General features: G+C 36.4%; 1 protein-coding gene across 1 annotated transcript in view; it reads left to right on the plus strand.

The window, feature by feature from the left end:
- Positions 1-6619: 6619 nt before the first annotated feature.
- LOC145691730 (phospholipid-transporting ATPase ABCA3-like) overlaps positions 6620-22313 on the plus strand; it is a 148169-nt gene continuing 132475 nt past the window's right edge. Inside the window, exons 1-2 of the mRNA XM_081767061.1 lie at positions 6620-6902; positions 15780-16185. Coding sequence (XP_081623187.1) covers positions 15936-16185 — 250 coding nt within the window. The 5' untranslated portion in view covers positions 6620-6902; positions 15780-15935. The remainder of the gene's footprint in view (positions 6903-15779; positions 16186-22313) is intronic.

Genomic DNA, 22313 nt, shown 5'->3' on the forward strand with positions numbered 1-22313 from the left:
AAATATAAAATGACGGGACTCACTGGGACTTTGAAGCGGAAGTTCATGTACAGGCCACCCTGTGGTATTGCACGATAGCTCTATCGGTAATTACAGAGTGAAGCTATTGGTTATTTTTAGGCTCTGGCTTTTCAAAGGCGCCTCTCAAGTAGCTACACGTGAAATAACACATATTTCGTTTGATTTGCACTGTACATTGTGTTTGCAAATCTGAAACCAGAGCCTGAAAACAGTCAATAGATTCACATCGTCATTTCTGGTGCAATGCTACACGGTTACACATGAGCTTCCGTTTGAAGTCCCGTAGGATTCTCATCAGGATTTCACGGATGTCTCAGGAGTCCCACGGGATCGTCCCGGGATTATCCCATTCGCGTACGTGGTTCTGCCTGAGGATATCCTCTGGTTTCCTACGGGATTCTTCCTGCATGACTCCCGCTGGAGTCCCACGGGTCGTCCCGTTTCCCGGGACAAACGCGGACATCTGGAATTCGCGTGTCAGTCCCATGGATGTCGCAGGAGTCCTATGGGAGCGTCCCGGGATAGTCCCGTTTTCCCGGGCGGGAGGGCCATGGGACATCCTAGGGAAGATTTTGTGCTATTAGGGTTATAAGCGTGTTTTTTCAAGCAATAAAGTGGGTTTTAAGCTTTGGTCAGTGTTTCTTTTGTTAAAACAATCCAAAGTCATGAATAGTATTACAATTGTATAGTAATATGTTGATAAAGCATAAAATTTGTTTCTGAATGAATAATCTTATCCCCTTCCAGGAAAATCTGAAAAGGCGCCGATGCGTCAATTTAAAAAAAAAATCATTATTTTTCCTTGCTTTATGTGATTTTTGGAACATTATTTACTTTATTTTCGTGGAGCATATCTAAATAATTGGGTAGAGTGAAGATATCAGCGCTTAGTGGTTGTTCATATAACGATTATGCATGCCAAAATCCCGCACCAACTGTGCTTGAAAGCCACCATAAGGAACAATTCTATATATTGCGTGTCAGAGCAGTGTGAAGGGGTGGTAGTGAGCAGAAATGTGTCCCTATGCAACAAGTGACAAATGACGGTTGAGAACACACGATAACGATTACTTACATATGCAAGAAACATTTATCAACATGTCGTACGAAGAGAAAAATATTCCACGTCAAGGCACAAAAGCGATGGCTTTTCTGTTCGCTAGGTGTTAGGAGGTAGCAGGCCGGAAGTGACATTCATTATGCGCAATATGCAACAACACACAACAATACGTGTTAGATGAGTACTACAAGCAAGATTTTATATATTTTACGTCACCGCAGGGTAATTTTATGGCTTTGGATCTTACGTAGGAAGCAGGCATGAGGACGAAATATTCAATCATTCCTCACTAACTTAAAACTATACCTAATTACATATCGCTTTCCTATTCAATTTATTGAGTAGCATGCAAATTTGATCGGAGCTTGGGGTCGAGGTGGCGCAATGGTAATGTGTTCATCCCTCATGCATGGGGTCCTTTGTTGTATTCCAGCTCACGCCATGTGAACTTTGTGGTGGACAATCACCATTTGCGTGGATTTTCTCGGAGTACTCCCGTTTCTTCCCACTTCCTTCATCCCACCATTTCATTCATTTGTCATCGTCACCATCTTCTTTAGCTTAGGCGGCATATGGGCAGGACGTAAAACTTAAAAATTTTATTTCAATTTGATTGCAACTTATCCATTTTAAACATTGGAAAGACACCAATTAATACATTGATTTACGCTATTAATCTGTTGATCTGAAATATGTGTGAAATCAAGTTTCACAAATATAGAACATATGCTGGTTAATACTTTTTTTTTTTTTTTTTTTACCAACTGCTCAGCCAACACACGTACTAAGATAAGAATAAGAACCCGTAGATAAAACCCACTTTGAAAGGTAATGTATCGTATTCCATTTTAAGTTATTGGCCCAGTCTCGGCCCTAGAAAGAAATCTTAAATCAAGCCCATCAATTATATTTAGGCCAACAGTGCAAATCTGTCTTTAACATTGGGGGGGGGGGGCAAGTAAGACCGTTTCTTTTCTTTCTTTTCTCTTTATTTTTATTATTATTATTATTATTATTTATTATTATTTTGTTAAGCGATGCTTAAAATATTTGTGAAGTTGAAAAACAATTCTGTGGAGGATCAGGGAGCAGAGTTGTCTTCGACATTGAAAGGCGGGTAGATTTGAGGCTTATTCTGGTGGGACATTAATTTCATTTCACTGTCCTTTGCGGCAATCGGACACAAATTATCACATTTTTCCAGAAAAAAACACATTTCAAATCGGATTATTGGGGAGACAGTCCCTCCAGCTCCAAGGTTGGAGGGTAAATGTCCCCCTCACCCCCCTGGGATTTGCGCCAGTGCAAATAACCTACCTATTCAGAGAAATTCCGATCATATTCCATCCTTGGAAACCAGTCTTCATTTTCAAATATGATTAAGTACATCCGAGAAAATAAGTCACCCTTCGTAGAACTTACGTAATAATAGTTAACTTTGTCTCTGCCTTTAATAATTTTGCACAGTTAGCAACTTTTAATAATATGTTTGCTTATTCTCTGTAACATTAATTACTTCATTACTACAAATAAACTTGAACTGTATGAAGGGTATTTCAAAACATATTTTGGGAGGTGATTCATGTCACCAAGATAAGACAGAAAGTATAGACCAACCTGGATGCACAAATGCTTCCTTTTGGAGTTATAGGCTACCGAAAAAATGAGAAAAATAAAGGTCCATAGCTCCAATACTATGGTGTCTATCTTGAGGCGCGGACAAAATCCAAACGGATAAAATCCAAGAGGACAAAATCCAAGCTAAATTCTGACATAGCGGACAAAATCCAACCGGATAAAGTTCAAGGAACAGTATCATATTCACAACTGTGATATGTGTCTGTGAACACCCTAATTAAATTGTATGTTTGTTTCTTTCTTCAATTGTCATGCATTCTAAAGTTTTATCTGCAATTCTTCAATTTATTGAAATAACATTTCATTTACTTTTAAAGAACTGAAAATCCAATAAAACATGTAAGATTGTCACAGTAAGAGTGCAGATAAGCTTTAATTTCTTATACATCCATATGAAAGTATGTAAAAATATCATGTGTGTACAAATACATTGTAAAAGTATGTATTTTCTTCTCAATTTTATTATATACAGTATAATACATTTAAGACACTCAGCATATTATTGTGAGACCAATCATTGGAGTATTTTAATTCCTTTCTTATGAGGTGGCACACAGAAGTCTTGATTTGTTTGTTGGTAGTGTTTTATGTAAATTTTGAAACAAATAATTATGATATACTAATCAAATTTTCGTCAGAAATGATCAAAATGTGAAATATGTAATGTGTATTTTTAATAATGTAATAATGTCTGTGAATTAAATAATGTAAAAGTGTTATCGGAACAGTTCTTACTGATACGGATAGCCTCTTAAATAGATGGAAAGATTTCTTTGACGATTTGCTGAACACGCAGCCAAAAACTAATGTGCGTGGAGAAAAGGAGATACACACCGCAGAACCGTATATTCCAGAACCCAATCGAATAGAAGTGAAAGCCGCTATAAAGAAATTAAAGAAACACAAATCTCCGGGTGTAGATGCAATTCCGGCTGAGTTAATTTTAGCTGGAGGCGAAAAATTGTGGAACAAGATACACAAACTCATTCTCCTTATCTGGAACAAGGAAGAATTGCCACAAGAGTGGAAAGAGTCAATCATTGTTCCAATTCACAAGAAAGGCGACAAAACTGACTGTAATAATTATCGAGGCATTTCTCTTCTGTCAATATCCTATAAAATCCTTTCAAATATTCTGTTAGCAAGATTGACCCCATACTCAGATGAAATTATTGGGGATTATCAGTGCGGATTTAGACGAAATCGATCAACTATTGACCAAATATTTACCATTCGCCAAATACTCGAAAAGAAGTGGGAATACAATACCCCGGTACATCCACTATTTATTGATTTTAGAAAGGCTTACGACTCGGTTAGGAGAGAAACAATATACAACGTTCTTACAGAACTTAGAATACCGAGAAAGCTAATTAGATTAATTAAGATATGTTTAAGTGAATCCCAAAGCAAAGTCTGGGTAGGAAAATTTTTGTCCACGAGCTTCCACGTCGAAAATGGCCTGAAACAAGGAGATGCGTTGTCGCCATTATTATTTAACTTTGTGCTGGAATACGCCATAAGGAAAATCAAAGATACCAACCAGGGCCTAGAGTTGAACGGCATTCACCAGGTTATGGCATATGCTGATGTAAATTTAATAGGGGATGATAGGAGAACAGTAGAAATAAATGCAGAGATCTTATTAAACGCTTGCAGGGACATGGGTTTAGAAGTAAATGCAGAGAAAACTAAATACATGGAAGTGCGTCGGGACCGTAATACGGCAAATTGTGGAGGCGTTAAAATATTAAATAACACTTTTGATAAAGTAGATACTTTCAAATACTTAGGATCAATATTAACAGACGAAAATCATATTCACGAAGAAATTAAATGTCGACTAAAAGCAGCGAATTCGTGTTACTATTCGGTTCAAAATCTCTTGCCGTCCCGAATTCTGTTGAGGAATTTGAAGCTTAAAATATATAAAACGATAATCATGTCTGTTGTTCTGTAGGGTTGCGAAACATGGTCGCTTACTCTGAGGGAAGAACATAGACTGAAAGTATTTGAGAACAGGATCCTGAGAAGAATATTCGGACCCAAGAGGAACGAGAATGGGGAATGGCGGAAGCTTCATAACGAGGAACTACATAGTTTATACGGTTTGCCCAACATTGTTAGGATCGTCAAGTCTAGGAGGCTTAGGTGGGCAGGTCATGTAGCTAGAATGGAAGAAAGCAGAAACGCTTTCAAAGTTTTGACTGGTAGACCTATAGGAAAACGACCATTAAGAAGACCTAGGCACATATGGGAGGATAATATTAAGATGGATCTCGCAGAGATAGGAATACAAAGTAGAAACTGGATGCAATTAGCTAAGGATAGAAGTCAGTGGAGAGCTTTTGTGAACGCGGCACTGAACCTCCGGGTTCCATAGGCCATAGAGTTAGTTAGTTAGTTAAAAGTGTTATCTAGAAAATCGAAATGTGAAAATGTGTCTAGACAAACTAAATGAAAATGCATATATTATTGGTTATTTTGACAAGCGTAACTGAAGTAAATACTTTGAGGGTAGAGAAGTATTTTTTTAATCTAAATTATATCTTTTTAATTTTATTTTTACTTTAATTTTCAATAAATATAATAGAATTAAGTAAGTAGTGTACTATTTTTAAGGCTGGGCTGCTTTGCTGTTATTTGTTATCTCTGATATAGCAAGCCAGTGCTTTCATTTTCTAGTTAATTTATGTGAGTATACTCTTTTTAGTCAAAATATTTCTGATTACCCTAAATTGGATTCACCTGGGCATGTCCTAGCAGTGACCAGACTGTTTTATGAGTAATTAAAGCTTATCTGCACTCTTACTGTGTCAATCTTACATATTTTATTGGATTTTCAGTTCTTTAAATGTAAATGAAATATTATTTCAATAAATTGAAGAATTACAGATAAAACTTTAGAATGCATGTCAATTGAAGAAAGGAATAAACATACAATTTGATTAGGGTGTTCACAGGCACATACCACAGCTACGCACATGATAGTGTTCCTTGGATTTTATCCGTTTGGATTTTGTCCGCCTTACCAGAATTTAGCTTGGATTTTATCCTCTTGGATTTTGTCCGCTTGAATTTTGTCCTCTTCGATTTTGTCCGCTTGGATTTTGTCCTACACTCGTCTATGTTAGTCGGGTCAAGACTTCACTCAGGAACTAATATGTACCCTATCCAAAAATTCATGTGTCAGAAACCTAAGGTACTCACTCAACAATTTTTACACAGGAGCTTTGGCTACGAGCATATAATTTGAAGTATTCATCAGCTGCTGTTGGGCCTCTGACCGACAATGCCAGCACACGGGCTAGTAATAAAAATAGCTTTTTGCGTGGGTTCAAATAAATTCTTTTTTTTTTTATTTTTCCTAATTTAATAAAACTTTTGTCATTAATATAGGTTCTAAATAATACTCATTGTCCTTGTACGTAATATATAATGCATAAAAAGTGATTTACGTACGTTACGAAACATTGCTGAGCGAGCGAAGGAGGTTAGAAGCCCCGCAGGTCTCTTTTCTTCCCCCTTTGTCCCATTGCAATACCACGTGAGGCTTTTGGAATACATAATACATTTAATCGATTGATTACTAATATACTAGTACAAAACCTGAAAGTCTTAAGTCGGTGGTGCTCTTCCCCCCTCCCCTCAAGCGAAGTTCTGAAATGAGCCCTGAACAGTTCGCTAGGGTAGGTTGTGAAATATATATACTCGCGGTCTTGTTCATTATTTTGTATATTTAAATTATTCCCATAGCAAAGACATTGTTCATAGTATTGCTTAGTGATATATATAATAGGTGACTCGTACCTACGTCTACACCTAAAAATATTGCATCTGATTTAAGATTATGAATAATAAATAAATAAAATAATTAAATATAACAACTTATTACATCATTCCATTTCTATAAAATTCATCATTTTCCTTGATATTTATAGTAACATTACTACATTAAAAAAACAGTTTCTATAACGAAATTCAGTTATATGGAGCAAGATCTCTACCTAAGTACATTATATCCATTGTGGTCAGATATAAAATTAATATTACAAACGTAAGAATTTAATATGAGAGAAAATGTCATGCATGCCATCGCAGAAAGAATTTACCTACCATACCGTACATACTGTTATCTGGAGAGAAATTTACTGTCTTAAGAACAGTAAATAAGATAGAAATGGTAAGGAATGAGAATACAAGAATATTCAATAAGGGATTTTTCATATTGCAGTAAAAAATATAGATATACTGTCATTTCTGTATATGTAGTTCCTCATCTCAACTTATAAACTTACGTATTTATTCTGAAGAAGCTATTTGTCCGCCTGGCTTTCGACAGGCGCGTAATAACAGCTACGAAAATTTAAAAATCTTGAATTCTTAGGACCAGTTTCAAAGAGTATAATAGGGTAGAGTTTGTTATAGTAAAGTGAGGTCGGGATAACTACGGTACAGTAGAGTCGGGTTAGCTTAGGGTTAGAGAAGTTTTGAAACATTTTGTTAAAATTAATAGAGTTTAATTTCTCGTCTCTGCGTAAGGATACCAAATGAAGCTTCTTGGTACACCTGCAGCCATGTGCATAATACAAATGCTCATTACTTTCCCACAATCTAATCATTTAATCGTGTGCGAAGTAATTCCGACCAGCTCAGTGGAGGGGTCAAGGGTAGCCAAAGGAAGCTACAAAGACCGAAACCCGTAAAACCGACATTTTGGTTTTCTCCAAAACAGGTTTTGGTTTTTCGTAGAAACCAGTTTCGGTTTTCTTCAAAATCCGGTTCGGTATCCTTTAAAACCAATTCGATTTTCAACGAAACTAGTTTTGATGGAAACTTTTGGAAAATATAAAACTTTTTCTGTGGAAACGGAATCGGTTTCCGGAGAACAACAAAACACTATTCTGGCCAGAAATAGAATAAATTTTGAAAACCGAAACCGGATCCGGTGAAAAACCGAACCGAGTTTGGAGAAAACCGATAACCGTTTTCGGTGAAAACAGAACCGATCTCGAAGAAAACCGAAATTGGTTTTGATGAAAGACCGCAGCGGTTTTTCGAGAAAGCCGAAAAACCGGTTTTTGTGCCCACCACTAGTATAGAGCTCCGTGGCTAATCCATTAGCTTACGCGCCTTTAGCGTGGGAGTCTCGGGTTTCATTCCCGGCGTGAGCTCATGTGGTTCGCATTCCACGTTAATCAATAGGTCCCGTCTCATATAACCTCGCTGCTGAAAGGGACGATAAACTCAAAATCAACTCAACTCATATTGTGTATAGAAGTGCCATTGCTGTATGGTGAGCATTTTGAAAGAAATTCGTAATCAGAATGTAAAACTGTTCAATAAACCAATAATCGGTTTCTCTCAGTCTTGCGCCCTCTTGAATCTTGAATTTCTGAAATTTTTCTTATTAGTAGTTTAGAGTGTGAAGATAACATTTTTAGAAAATTTCAAATATCTATCTTCAATGTTTTGGAAATTGGTAAACAGCGAAACAAAGTCCAACTCATCTTCCCTTCCGTAGGCAGACTTTTTATAAAACTATGTTCCATACTTGTTCTACGACTCAAACAGTAAATTTGTACAAAATAGTAAGTACTACACACAAAAGCTCCAAAGATATAGTAGAAGTTGAAAAGGTTTAAGGGTCCCCTTGTTTCCCCTACACACAGAGCCCGAAACGGGTCCAAACGACTCAGCAATGCATGTCTTCAAATTTGGACATATTTAATATGTATAAATGCATTGCCTTCCAATGGTCAACATAAGGAAATATGTCGATTTTTTGATATTACGGATAGGCCTATATCTTCCATGAATGTAAAAAAATTAAGCAACTATACAATGTCAAAATGATCTACTGCCTTGTTTTCATTAATTTTGACCCATTAGAACAGCGTTTTCCAACCGGTGTGCCGCGAGGAAATCGAAACAAATTATTAATTCTATAGAAATCAAATTGCAAGACATAGTGGAAAATGTATATTTGTATTTCACATTATTATGAACCTCTACTATAAATCTACAATTACCTCTACTATAAATCTAGTAGTAATTTTAAGTTTCATACTGTGCTACTTTTCTGTACATTTTTAATGTTGAAAAACGTATTTATCATTGCCATGACCATTATTGCTTCTTTATTGTTGCAGACTATTTCGTAAATTGAAATTTTAACATATCATTCAATAAATTCAACAAAGCAAATATGTATACAAATTACCTACATTTGTGTTTTAAAAATATAGGAGATTTGTTTATTTATTCGTTAAGTATTTAGTAATCTTCCCTTTTAGTTCAAGGTTAGATACAGTTTTCGAAAGAGAAAGTGGATTTTTAAAAACCCGAATTCTATATTTCATTGCAATTGTTTTCTATTTTAAAATTAGAATGAAAAATAAGCATAATGATTTACCACGGGGGAAAATCAGTGAACGAGCTTTCCTCTCTGTAAGGACATCAGTAATCACATAAAAATACCACGGTATTTTATATTTCATTTCAAATTATATATATGGGTGTGCCGCGAGAAATCAAGTTACACCTATAGTGTGCCGCAAGTTGAAAAAGGTTGGGAAACGCTGGATTAGAATGTTATGTCTTGATGTTTGGAGGAATAGTTGAATTGATGTCAAAAATTGATCACATACGCGACAGCGTAAAACAGTTATCGTTTGTCTGTTGTTATCAGTGTATCCAATGTAGTAACTTTGTTGCTTGATCTAGAAAATTTTAAAGCTATTTTCGCAAGGCTTATTGTTAGAATAGGAATTTAGAGCCTTTTAAATGTTGCCTTGCGATTAAACTAGTAGGCCATATTATTTCCCTTAAAATTAAGGGGCCTTATGCAAAGTCGTTTTGAAGTATGATTAGCGTCACACTAAACGCCTCACTACTACAACAAACACATGTTAGTCGAACTCTTTGTTATGGCACTAATCACGCGTCAGAACGACTGTGCGTACGGCCCAATATTTCTAGCGTCTTCTTGCCAGTATGTTAAGAAACAACATTGTTTACGATGTTGGCAATACTGCTTGTCAATGTTTGTTTGTTTACGATGTTGGCAATACTGCTTGTCAATGTTTGTTTTGTTTTGAGACATACATGGGATACATGACACGTGCAGGGACCTGATGGAAGAAATTTTTGACATGTTGCAATGAAAGTTCGCTAATATTACTGTAGATTAAACAGTGGCGTATGGAAGGGGGCCAGAGGGGCCGTCCCCCCAGAGAGGTCCGACAATGTACTTTTGGTACTTTGATGTTTTTAATTTTTTATGTATTTTTATGTTTATATATTTTTTTGTTTCTAATTTTTCTATATGTACCTATAACAGCACTTGCTCCCCCCCAAACACACATCCTGGCTACGCTACTGAGATTAAATAATCTATTACATTGTGATGCTTAGTATGCATAACCTGTTGGGATTTAGTTAGGTTTGGGGGGCCAGCTTTTTCACTTACTTTTTGCGATATTCTATTCACATTTGCTCGTTTTGTGGTTTTATACGTTAAATTAGGTTAGGTTAGGTTAATAACATTTAATTAAGACAGTAGGGAACGTTCTAGAACAACGCCTCCCTCTTTATAAAACTAATGAAATGTATTTTAGTAGCCTTGTTTTGGTTCCTTTTCGTTCGTTGTTCTTTTCTTCCATTTGTTGGACTTTTCTTTATCGTTGAAATTTATTATTACCGAAACTCAGAACACTGAACATTCACAACCATGTTTGTTTACTTAAACAGTGACTCTTTTCCAATCCCGTATCCAGGGGGGTCTAGGGGGGCCAGCCCCCCTAAATTTTCGCTGGCCCACTAAAATTTTCACGGTAGGCTTGCAAATGAACTATAATACGATGATAAACTATAGTAGGGTCTATGGTTGGATCGGGACCCCCCTACATTTTTGGGCCTGCTACCGGCCTGCTCATTTCTCTAGCAAAGTTTACTTGTTAATTCACATAGTATTCTCGTGCGAGCGTTAGCGAGTGAAGGCGGGTTAGAGCCCCGCATTTGACGTTGTTTTCTGAATTTATTGCAGCTGTGGACCCGCGTAGCGTAGTCGCTAAAGCTGTCGTCTTCAGGTGCGAGTGGTCCCGGGTTCGATCTCCGGTGTGGGCCTTCAGACGAGAAAGCCTAAAAGGCTTTTTCAGGCCGGCTATCCTGAATGAGGATTTCCTGGGTTTCCTTCATTCAGACCAGCCAAATGCTGGGGTGCTATCTAAATTATAGGTCACAGGCCACTTCCTTCCTTTCCAAGGACAATATGCTTTGCCGAGGGACGTCGTCCGTCATACTTCAGAGACTAAATAGCCATAGATGCCAAAAGCCCAGAACTCTAAATCCTAAACCCCTTTATTACATCTAAATGGAAAGGGGATGTGTGTTCTAGAACCTTGACCAGACAATATTGCCGAGCGTCCGTTAGCAAGAGAAGGCGGGTTAGAGCCCAATGGGCACGGTTACCATATAGCCTAGGCTATTGTCTAGCTTTTCCATCTACTTTTTTGTGATATTGTATTTACATTAATTGGCCGTTTTATGATTTTATACGTTAAATTGTGTTCGGTTAATAACATTTAATTCAGACAGTTTTGCCGTGCGAGCGTTTGCGAGTAAAGACGATTTTGAGCCGCACAGGGCACATTCCTTGTGTCTTCGTTAACTATGGGTAGCTTTTTACTCGTTAGCTTCGTTAGCGTGTCTTCATTAGCTTTACACCTGTTTTTTTTTTTTTTTAATCAATATTCTATTAGCTTTGGTGAGCCAGCATTTTCACCTGCTTTTCTTGCTATATTCTTCTCATATTAGTTCATTTTATACGTTAAATCTGATTAGGTTAAGTTAAAAAGTTTTGAGACAATATTGCCGAACGAGCGTTAGTGAGTGGAGGCGTGTTAGAAACCCGCAGGGCACGTTGTTATGTGTAGATTGTATTGGAATATATTGAAATTCAGTCAACAAGGAGTTTTCTTCGATGTAATAAAAATGCATTAAGTTCCAAACTTGGTCCTCCGTATCTAGCAAAATTTATGGAGAAGAAATTAATGTTTTGCTTGTTTGTGTGCTTGATAATGTATAAGGAGGGTGAAACTTGTCTTTATTTTCTTATATAAACGGTTTTAAATATGGAGGTATTTGGAAGCGCAAGGAATTACTTAGCGCAAGGTTACGGTAGGATAGGATAGTGGGAATATATGAGCATTCGTTTAGTAAACATGGCAGCAGATATAAAATCACGCAGCCATGGATATGAGGTAACAATATTACAGTTTTGAAACAATAAGGTAATAATCAGCAAAATCTATTAAAAGAAAGTAAAAGTCATAGCTTAAGAAATCTAAGAACAAATTGTAGAAAATGTGGTAAACAAATAACTGTAAAGAAATTTGAAGAAAGTTACATTTTTCAATGTAACGGTAAGAAACAACCAACATGGCGGCAAGAACGAACACAGGTTCCTCTTCCATTTAGCTGTAATAAAGACAGAAAACAGCGTGCCCTGCGAGGCTTTAACCCGCTTTGACTCGCTAATGCTCGCTGGGTAGTACTCTGTGAACTAAATATTAAACTTGATATAGAAAGGAACCAAATATATTAAGCTGCTAGGCAATAAGTGGACGGACAACCAACTTCAGAATAAATGCTATAAAGATAATTGAGAGGAACTTCCAAAGGACATTAGTTGCTTTATTTTAGACTAATTCACACCATTTACACTTTTGAACGTTTTTGTCTTTTTTAATGATGATAGGTTGGATTTGAACGATACAGATTAAAATATAATGACATTAACATTTACAGATTTACTCTAATAATATAGAAAGGAAGAGTATGGATCTTATGTATGAAGACAGAAAAACATGTATGTCGCCTTTGAATATAGAAGCCGGGAAAGTTCTAGAAGGTTGGCCCCTACATATAGCTTACCAGCAAGGCTGGTTCCTTTATGTAGCAGAGAACAATACTGAATGCAGATAATATTCCTGAACGAGAGATAGCGAGGGAAAACCTTAGTAGGGCCGCAGGGCACGTTCTTTTCTATATTTTACAATTCAATGTAGAAGTCAATGTTCTAGAAATCGGCCGAACCTGCCAGTAGTGACTACTTAACATAGGTTGGTTTGTGTTTTTTTTTTTTTTTTTTTTTTACTTGTTTTCCTTAATGCCCAAGTTCACAGCTGCTCTACAAATAAACCCGTGCGTAGGTCTATTAGTTTTGCTCTGCCTTGAAGCTGACAGATAAATTTTTCTTCATCTTTTTGTTATGAGAAATAGTGATTTTCAAGTATTCTAATTCAAAACATGTATGACTGTATGCCCATTGGTTTCAGAGTGCAAGTTTAGTAACTTTACGTGCCCTTATTTTACAAATTAATAAATATAAATGTACAAGATGTGAAGGAAGTTTTCTTTGTTCAATTGCTTAGTTATTAATGTACATCTGTGATTACAATAAATAGGCACGTATTAGGCGTGTGACAAAATCTTTTTTAGAAAATCCATTTAGAAATTCGAATTAAATAGGTTTGTTGGCCAATGTTAGCAACATTACTTACATTCTGCTGCTTGAAACACTTGAACTATTTGAGCTGAAGTTGGGGATTATGCGCGGTAAACAAAGTTGATTTCTCCGCCACTGAGGAGAGAATTCATTTTTGCAGAAAGCTAGAACCAACACAAATATCTACAATGCAATTATTGGTAATAAGCGCATTGGTAGTTGGTAGTTGATGTGGAATTAATTATGTGACCAAAAGAGCATGTACATCCTGTATGCGGACTTCCAAAATCTCCAGAATTCTATTCAATTTCCCTTGTACCATTATATATTAGGCAGCCATATTTTTCAATATATATATATATATATATATATATATATATATATATATATATATATATATATACGCACATTTATATATGTATGTATACAAATCACAGAATAAGTGTACTAGGGAACTTGTGGGCAGAGGGAATTTGTTATTGCTGTTGGTCACACTAGGGTGCACTTCTACGTTTCCCAGCGAGCCAAATAATGCGTCAATATGACCAAAACTGTCCAAATACGACCAACTGCAGGGAGTAATCTACATCCTCCCAAATTTCTTTACACACCCCCCTGGATGGAAAAGGAATACTCCCCCAAATCCACAATCAGTATCATATAGGCACACCAAAGTACGAAGCGACGTCGTTCACATGTACGGCTTCGAGAACCACATGACCTCATTGTTTCGGGTGATGTTTCGATCAAAACAAACCCGCTCATACCTACCCTCCTGGGCTCCGCGGTCGTTTCCGAGAAAAGAGATTGATGGACATAGATGCAAATGACTGAAATTGGCAATGTTTGAGCGGCCATTCACCTACCTCCTCCGTAATAAGAAAAAATGAGACAATATAATAATAAGCCTATACTAGATTCAATTAGTAAGTGCTACTCTGGAAGTGGTGTATCAATGGACGGAAGTTGGAAGGGTGTACGCAAAACGTTTTTAGAAATGAGGAGATCGATCGAAGTAAGAATTAGATATATATATTTTAGACTGAGTCTAGTGTTATGCAGGAACGCATTTGTCGCTAGCTTATTTTTTTTAAAGTAGCTATATTTCTATTTACCTAAATTCATTCAGCGGATTGTTTGCAATTAGGATACATTAAAAAAGACAAAACAGAAAGATACAAAATATTTGTAAATTGAAAAACTCGATTTCTGGAGAACAATTAAATCAATGAATAATTTTCTTATGAAAGATATTCAGAAAAAAATAACGTAGCCAGGAAGGGGTAGAAGCGAAGATTAAGAGATCAAATAATATTACAACCAGGGTTGCCACGCTCGAGACTCGCGATGATGCCAAACACGGGTCTGAATTATGCTAGATTTTTGTAAATTATGCCAGATTCTCAAATTTTCTTTCCTAAATTTTCTTTCCTAAGACCCGCCCTTACTTTTCTTCATTATTTTAATGAAGTGTTTCAACTGCATTCATGTACAAAGCTAATATGACGCTGTCAGGACTGATAATGAAACAAATTAGTAAATAGCACATTATAGGGGATAAAGGTCGAATTTATATTTTATGAATGGATAACATTTTAAGAAACATATACACAACATGCCGCTTCCGACACAGCCCTGAAGCATTTCTTTTAGTATATTACTAGCTATCCCCTGACGTTCATATCCCTCTCCTCTCAAGTTGTAAATTGAAAGGGACAGAAACATTCCAGATAACCACACATTCAGGTTTGAGTTGACAGTAATAAAACTATGGGTAAGTAAATGTTTTGTAGAGTCACGTTTTGCTATTTTTGAACCTTTCTCTGAATTCAACAATAAATTGTAACCCTTGTCCATTTCTCATCCAAAATATCGGAAAAAATAATTTAATATAATTTCATTGGCATTTATGTATGAAAAAATTTTGAAGAGAAGCTGAGACATTGAAGCATGGTCATGTTTTAAAATTACGTGATTTGACATTTTAATGACCCCGCGTTATCTGTTATATCATTGTGAAGGGAAAATCTTCGTCTGGAGTTCTTAACGAGCTCAAATAAGTTTATGGAGAAGGAATTTTGAATCATACGAATGTGTTTAAATGGTGCTGTGAATTCGAAAACGGTATGCAGGATGTGCAGGATGAGCAACGGAGTGAAAGACCGCCGATTTTGATTGACTCGCGCATTCCTCTGACCTGGCACCTTCAGAATATCATTTGTTCCCCTCACTGAGGGTGCACATGGCTGGGGAAAAAATTTCAACTGACGAGGAAGTGCAGATGGAAGTGAAAAATTTGCTCAAAGGAGGTTGCGGGCTTGCGGCAGACTTGTTTGACCAAGGCATAAAGTGGTTGATTTCACGTCTCACTAAGTGCATCGAGAGGAATGGAGACTATGTGGAAATATACTTCAAATATGTACTGAGGTAATCATGTAAAAGTTTTGTTTTAAATAAATATTTTGATACTTTCTTTTCTGAATATGACGTATATATATATATATATACTATTATTGTATGATAATACTATGTTCTTTTCTAATTTTTCAGAAATCTTTCTGACATGTCACTTGTCGCCAAGTCCTATAGCAACTGTGCACAATTTTGCTATAAAGAAGTATATTTGAAAATGTTCTAGTACCGATATATATATTTATATATACATGCTTTAATGACTGAAGTAATGGTAAGAAATTAACAAGAGACATGGATACTGAATCACTTTCTTCCTACAGACTGTTTTGTATTATCTTGTGGAAAAACTGTATAGTTTACAAGCGACATTGGTTCGGAACTTTCTTGGAATTAGCCTTACCTTTCTTGGCATGCCTCGGACTCTCTCGTTATAAGAAAAGCAAATTGAAAAGAATGACTGATTCTCCGTACAATTATAATGGCATATTTTGGAATCATGCTGACAGTGTAATTAGCAAAATACTGGATCTTACTGGAAACGGTTCGTAGTATTTGATGTTATTTGATAATTTACATGAAATATTATTTATTTATATTTTCATTATTCTTACATTAAAGAACATTTCTGTATAGACTACTATGAGACTTTAAATGGATTCCTCTCAAGAGTAACAAGAATTTTAGGAATGATCAAAAAAATGGATTAAAAGATTGTGTTCTTGGCCAATTAGTAGTTTTTGGATGATAAGAAGCCACACAATTTTTGAACTACCTCTAAATCGAGTTTTGGTACTTTCTATGGAATAAGCACATTATAGTGATAGTTTGGGTTTGGCTACAATGTGTGTAGTTCTCCAGATATAAGGCGTACAGGATAATTTTTGATTCAAATATATTGTGTCTTTTAGATTAGGGGTCACATCATTTTTAAAAGGGCCTCTACATCGAGTTTACATATTTTCTATAGAATTTGCAGATCATACTCAGTTAAGTGGTAGGTTTGGTTCGGTTACAGTATGTGTAGTTCTCCAGGCACAAGGTATACAGAAATTCTTTGATTGAAATATATTTTTGGATCAGGTTCCCCAAAATTTTTAAATGACTATCTGGAAGACACGGATCCAAAAAATCATTCTGATATCTCGAAGACAAGGATCCACTGTTATTAAAGAACATTTCAAACTCATTTAGCTTTTATGTCAAGAACATTTCATGACATAATTTGGAACTCATTTAGCTTTTGAGTTGTTAAGAATTAGAAAAATCTTCCATCGCTTAGATGCATAAGAATATTTTCTGAGACACAGCATAGCTTTGTTGAATATTTATTACTAGAAATGTATCTTTAGTGTAAACTGATTTGCCGGTCACATAATCATTAAACTTCATGTTTAATAATTTAGTACATTGCGCAAAATTTCCATTCTCCAGGTTTCCATTGGCGACTAGAATTTTAGAGCTGGCGACCAGTGTTCAGTAGGAATGGTTTCTGCCTAAACTCACAGGGCCGCACAGTTTCTATTTTGCATAAAAATAATTGTCACTGAGTGAGAGAAAAGTCTTAATGTGAGATATTTTTTTAAACACGTATGAGAAATTAGCAAATCAAAATTGACTATCCTGAATCTAATTGTCTGGTTTCTAAATTGTATGCCCTGATGTAATATCTGTCTTTATCAAAACAAAGGCCGGAAGAGGGAAAGGCTGGGAAGACATCTCATAATTTGAAGGTGAGGAATACTGGCGATCATCATTTTTGAATTCGCGAGTGCGTCTGAGATTGAAATTTTGCGCCCTGATTTAGTATCCAAGGGCTGCAGTGAAAAATATCATTTATTTCCTTGATGGAACTTGAGGAAAGCATCTGGAGAAACCTCAACCAAGGTAAATAGTCTTCGGATTTGACCTGGGATCATCACATTAAGAAAAGATCGCTAACACTAGCCTATATTTTTGATTGATTGTTTTTTATTTGATGTTTAGCGTCTCTTTCAGCAGCGAGACAATATGGAACGTGGGCATACAGGTTAATGAGGAATCCGATCTACATGTGCTGCGCCGATAACCGCTTAGGCACGAGGTAGCTACTACAATACATTTGTTCAATAAGCATTTCCCTTTTAAAATCTCGGAAATAAAACACAGAGTGGAAAATAGTTAGCTACACAGAAGCACGAAATTCAAATCAACTTAAATCTTAAATTACTATAAACACAGTGTCTTTATTTTGAAAGAACAAAATCCTATTGTGCGCAGAATCATTCAGTTGTTGAGTAATATCATGCACTTACTTAAATAACTATTCCAGAGAAGCAATATACTCCATCGTGGCTAGGTGATTGTCTTTTCACATTGTTTTATTAGGTAATGACTTGACTCCTTGTGGGAGCTTATGTTTTCAATCCTAAGTTAAGCTGCCTGATAATACTCGCTTGCTTCGCTTGATATAACGCTCGCCCAGTTCCTTCTCTAGCTAGAAAACACATCTTGTTGAAACATACTAAGTGAAAATTAAAAGTTACCTATAGATTAAGAGTGCTTAAAAAGTTTAGGAATCAGTTTTATTCATAACTCACTGTAGAACACCCTCGTGTCTATGTGGATAGTGTACGCGCTTGTGGCGCAGGAGACCCTGGTTCGAATCCCGGCAGTAGTTCATGTGGTTCGGATCCCAAGTTAAGCTGTAGGTTCACGTCCCACGTACTCTTGCTGATGAAACGGACGCTAAACACAAATTTAAAAAAAAATCATATCATAACTAGTTGTATTTATATTCATTATATATAGATCTCCTCATTGTTTAGCCGACAAAGAAAAGGATATATTTCTCGAGTACGACTCGATAATGAAAGGGAAAGGAATAACATGAACACAAGAAAATTAAACATTTTTCCTTTCTGCATTAATAGCACAATATAATTCTTATAACAACAGTAACTAGAGCAGCGGTGGCTCAGTGGTAGAGCGTTCACCTCTCGTGCTAGGGGTGTCGGGTTCAAACCCTGCTTCCGCCAAGTGAACTATGTGGTGGACAAACACCGTGTGGGTGGGTTTTCTGGGGGTTTTCCCGCTTCCTCGCACTTTCTTCATTCCACCATTTCATTCATCATCACCGTCTCCTTTAGCCTAACCGGCATAACCGTGGGACGTAAAACTCAAAAATTTCATTTCAACAACAGTAACTACTAGAGTTCATAAATTTCCAACACTGTTTTTAGTTCGCATATTTTCCGTCTATCTTGTCATCTGTGGCGCACTATAAATTCTTTCTATCTTTGCTTTTCGTAGAACAATCGAAAAATTTCCTAATTTTCTTGTGCGCTACACTTGTGTCACTTCAACAGCATATAATTGTGCATTAATGATATCTACAACTAAAAATAATATAAGGCTCTTTCTATCTGACTTCGATCCGACATTCTCTTCTCAACCTTCTTTTTTCCTTTTTCGACAAATTTTCGATTGGTCATAAAGCCGAGAGAAGTGTTTCTGTACCCAGGTTCGTCTATAATTTTTACCATATTTTGATGCAATTAATCGCCCTCCAAAAGAGTTTGAATTTGTTTCACAGTACCATGTAAATATCGCATTTATACAATTTTCACTTAGTTTTTAAAACTTGTGTTTTAACTGTATGTTTTTCAATCTGCATTTCAGACTTTAATGAACAGAACATGTTGACTATTTATCTGATCATAATGGGGATAAATAGTACCGCTACTGAAATTCCAATTAAACATAGAAAGTTTGAAGATAGTTTACGTGGGTTCCTGTCACCACGGCATGGCGCGTCCTCAGGTTGCGGATCGAGGAGAAGGCCTCTAGATATAGAGGTTAGCTGCGAATATACTGAATAAGCAGTCGCGGACAGCCGACTAGGAGTGGTCCTCCAGCTTGGGGGTTTGGGTAGGGCTAACAACCTCATCCTGTAAAAAAAAAAAAAAAAAAAAAAAAAAAAAAAAAAAAAAAAAAAAGCACTTGTTCAGAAATATTCACAAAAGCCTCGGACAAGGACTGATAACTTGGCACGACCTCAGCAAAAGAAAATGGACATGAGATTTGGAACATGGAATATTAGGAGTTTTTATAGGGCAGGCGCGTTAAAATCCGTAACGAGTGAGTTAGAGAAATACAGGATGGACGTAGTAGGAGTTCAGGAAGTTAGGTGGGAAGGAAATGGATCTGAGAATTCCGGAAATTTTACGTTCCTTTACGGGGAAGCAAATAAAAATCACCAGATAGGAACAGGGTTTTTCGTTCATAAACGTATATTACCAGCAATTAAACGGGTTGAATTTGTTACTGACAGACTTTCCTTTATTACTCTTAAGGGACGGTGGGGGGGTGATATTATTGTTTTAAATGTACATGCCCCAACTGAAGATAAGGGTGATGATATAAAAGACAGTTTTTACGAAGAAGTGGAACGGCCATTTAACCAACTCCCGCGTTACCATATGAAAATTCTACATATTAGGGGTTTTCAATGCGAAGGTAGGACGAGAGGATACTTTCAAACCGATTATAGGGAACGAAAGTCTGCATAAGGAAAGTAATGACAGCGCTGTTAGACTCGTGAACTTTGCAACATCCAAAAACCTAATCATGAAGAGCACAAAATTCCCACATCGCGATATTCATAAATACACTTGGACATAAGCAGAAAGGAAAACATATAATCAAATTCATCACGGTTTAGTAGATAGAAGAAAGCAATCTAGCATAATTGATGTCCGGTCGTTTAGAAGAGCTGATTGTGACAATGATCACTACCTGGTAGCAGCGATAATACAAGAGTAGTAATCGTTGAATAAACGTATTATTCATTGTCCGAAAAGGGAGAGATTCAATTTAAAGAAATTAGAAGGGAGCAGGTAAGAGAGAAATACCAGATTGAAGTTTCGAATAGAATCTCGGCTTTAAAAGATTCGGAGTCCACTAGTGTTGAGGATGCTTGGATTGAAATTAGGAGATAGCATTAAAATTTCAGCAAAAGAAAAATTGGGACACGCGGAAATACGTAGGAACAAACCATGGTTCAACCAGGAATGCATAAAACTAGCAGAGAAGAGAAAACAGGCAAAATTATGCTTTCTACAAAATCCGAATGAAATGACTACACAAAATTTCGCAAATATCAGGCGGAAAACTTCCAAAACTTTTAGAACAAAGAAACGCGATTTTCTAAAAGCTAAAATTAAGGAATTTGAAGATAATAGTAAAAATAAAAACATCCGGGACATGTATAAGGGAATCAACGAATTTAAGAAAGGCTATCAACCTCGTGCTTATATATTAAATAAATCTCACGGTACAGTTCTTACTGACACGGATAGCATCTTAAATAGATGGAAAGATTTCTTTGACGATTTACGTAACACGAAACCAAAAATTAGTGTGCGGGGAGAACATGAGATACATACCACAGAACCGTATATTCCAGAACCCAGCCAAACAGAAGTAGAAACCGCTATAAAGGAATTTAAGAAACACAAATCTCCGGGCATAGATGAAATTCCGGCTGAATTAATTTTAGCTGGAGGCGAAATATTGTGGAACAAGATACACAAAATCATTCTCCTTATCTGGAACATTGCCACAAGAATGGAAAGAATGAATCATTGCTCCAATTCACAAGAAAGGCGACAAAACTGACTTAATAATTATCGAGGCATTTCTCTTCTGTCAACGTCCTTTAAAATCCTTTCAAATATTCTATTAGCAAGACTGACCCCATACCCAGATGAAATTATTGGAGATTATCAGTGCGGATTTAGACGAAATAGATCAACTATCGACCAAATATTTACCATTCCCCAAATACTCGAAGAAAAGTGGAAATACAATACCCCGGTACATCCACTATTGATTTTAGAAAGGCGTACGACTCGGTTAGGAGAGAAACAATATACAACGTTCTTACAGAACTTGGAATACCGAAAAAGCTAATTAGATTAACTAAGATATGTTTAAATGAATCCCAAAGTAAAGTCCGGGTAGGAAAATTTTTGTCCACGAGCTTTCACGTAGAAAATGGCCTGAAACAAGGAGATGCGTTGTCGCCGTTATTATCTAACTTCGTTCTGGAATACGCTATAAGCAAAATCAAAGATAGCAACCAGGGCCTATAGTTGAACGGCATTCACCAGGTTATGGCATATGCTGATTATGTAAATTTAATAGGTAATGATAGGAGAACAATAGAAAGAAATGTAGAGATCTTATTAAACGCTTGAAGGGACATGGGCTTAGAAGTAAATGCAGAGAAAATTAAATACTTGGAAGTGCGTCGGAACCGGAATACAGCAAATTAGGATCAATGTTGACAGAGGAAAACCATATTCACAGAGAAATTAAATGTCAACTAAAATCAGGGAATTCGTGTTACTATTCGGTTCAAAATCTCTTGTCGTCGCGTATTCTGTCGAGGAATTGGAAGCTTAAAATATACAAAACGATAATCATGCCTGTTGTTTTGTATGACTGCAAAACATGGTCACTTACTCTGAGGGAAGAACATAGACTGAAATTATTTGAGAACAAGATCCTGAGACGAATATTCGACCCAAGAGGAACGGAAATGTGGAATGGCGGAAACTTCATAACGGGGAACTACATAATTTATATGGTTTACCCAACATTGTTAGGGTCGTCAAGTCTAGAATTCTT

The sequence above is a fragment of the Thermobia domestica genome, chromosome 8 (assembly GCF_964235325.1).
Source record: "Thermobia domestica chromosome 8, izTheDome1.hap1.1, whole genome shotgun sequence".
Lineage (NCBI taxonomy): Eukaryota > Metazoa > Arthropoda > Insecta > Zygentoma > Lepismatidae > Thermobia > Thermobia domestica.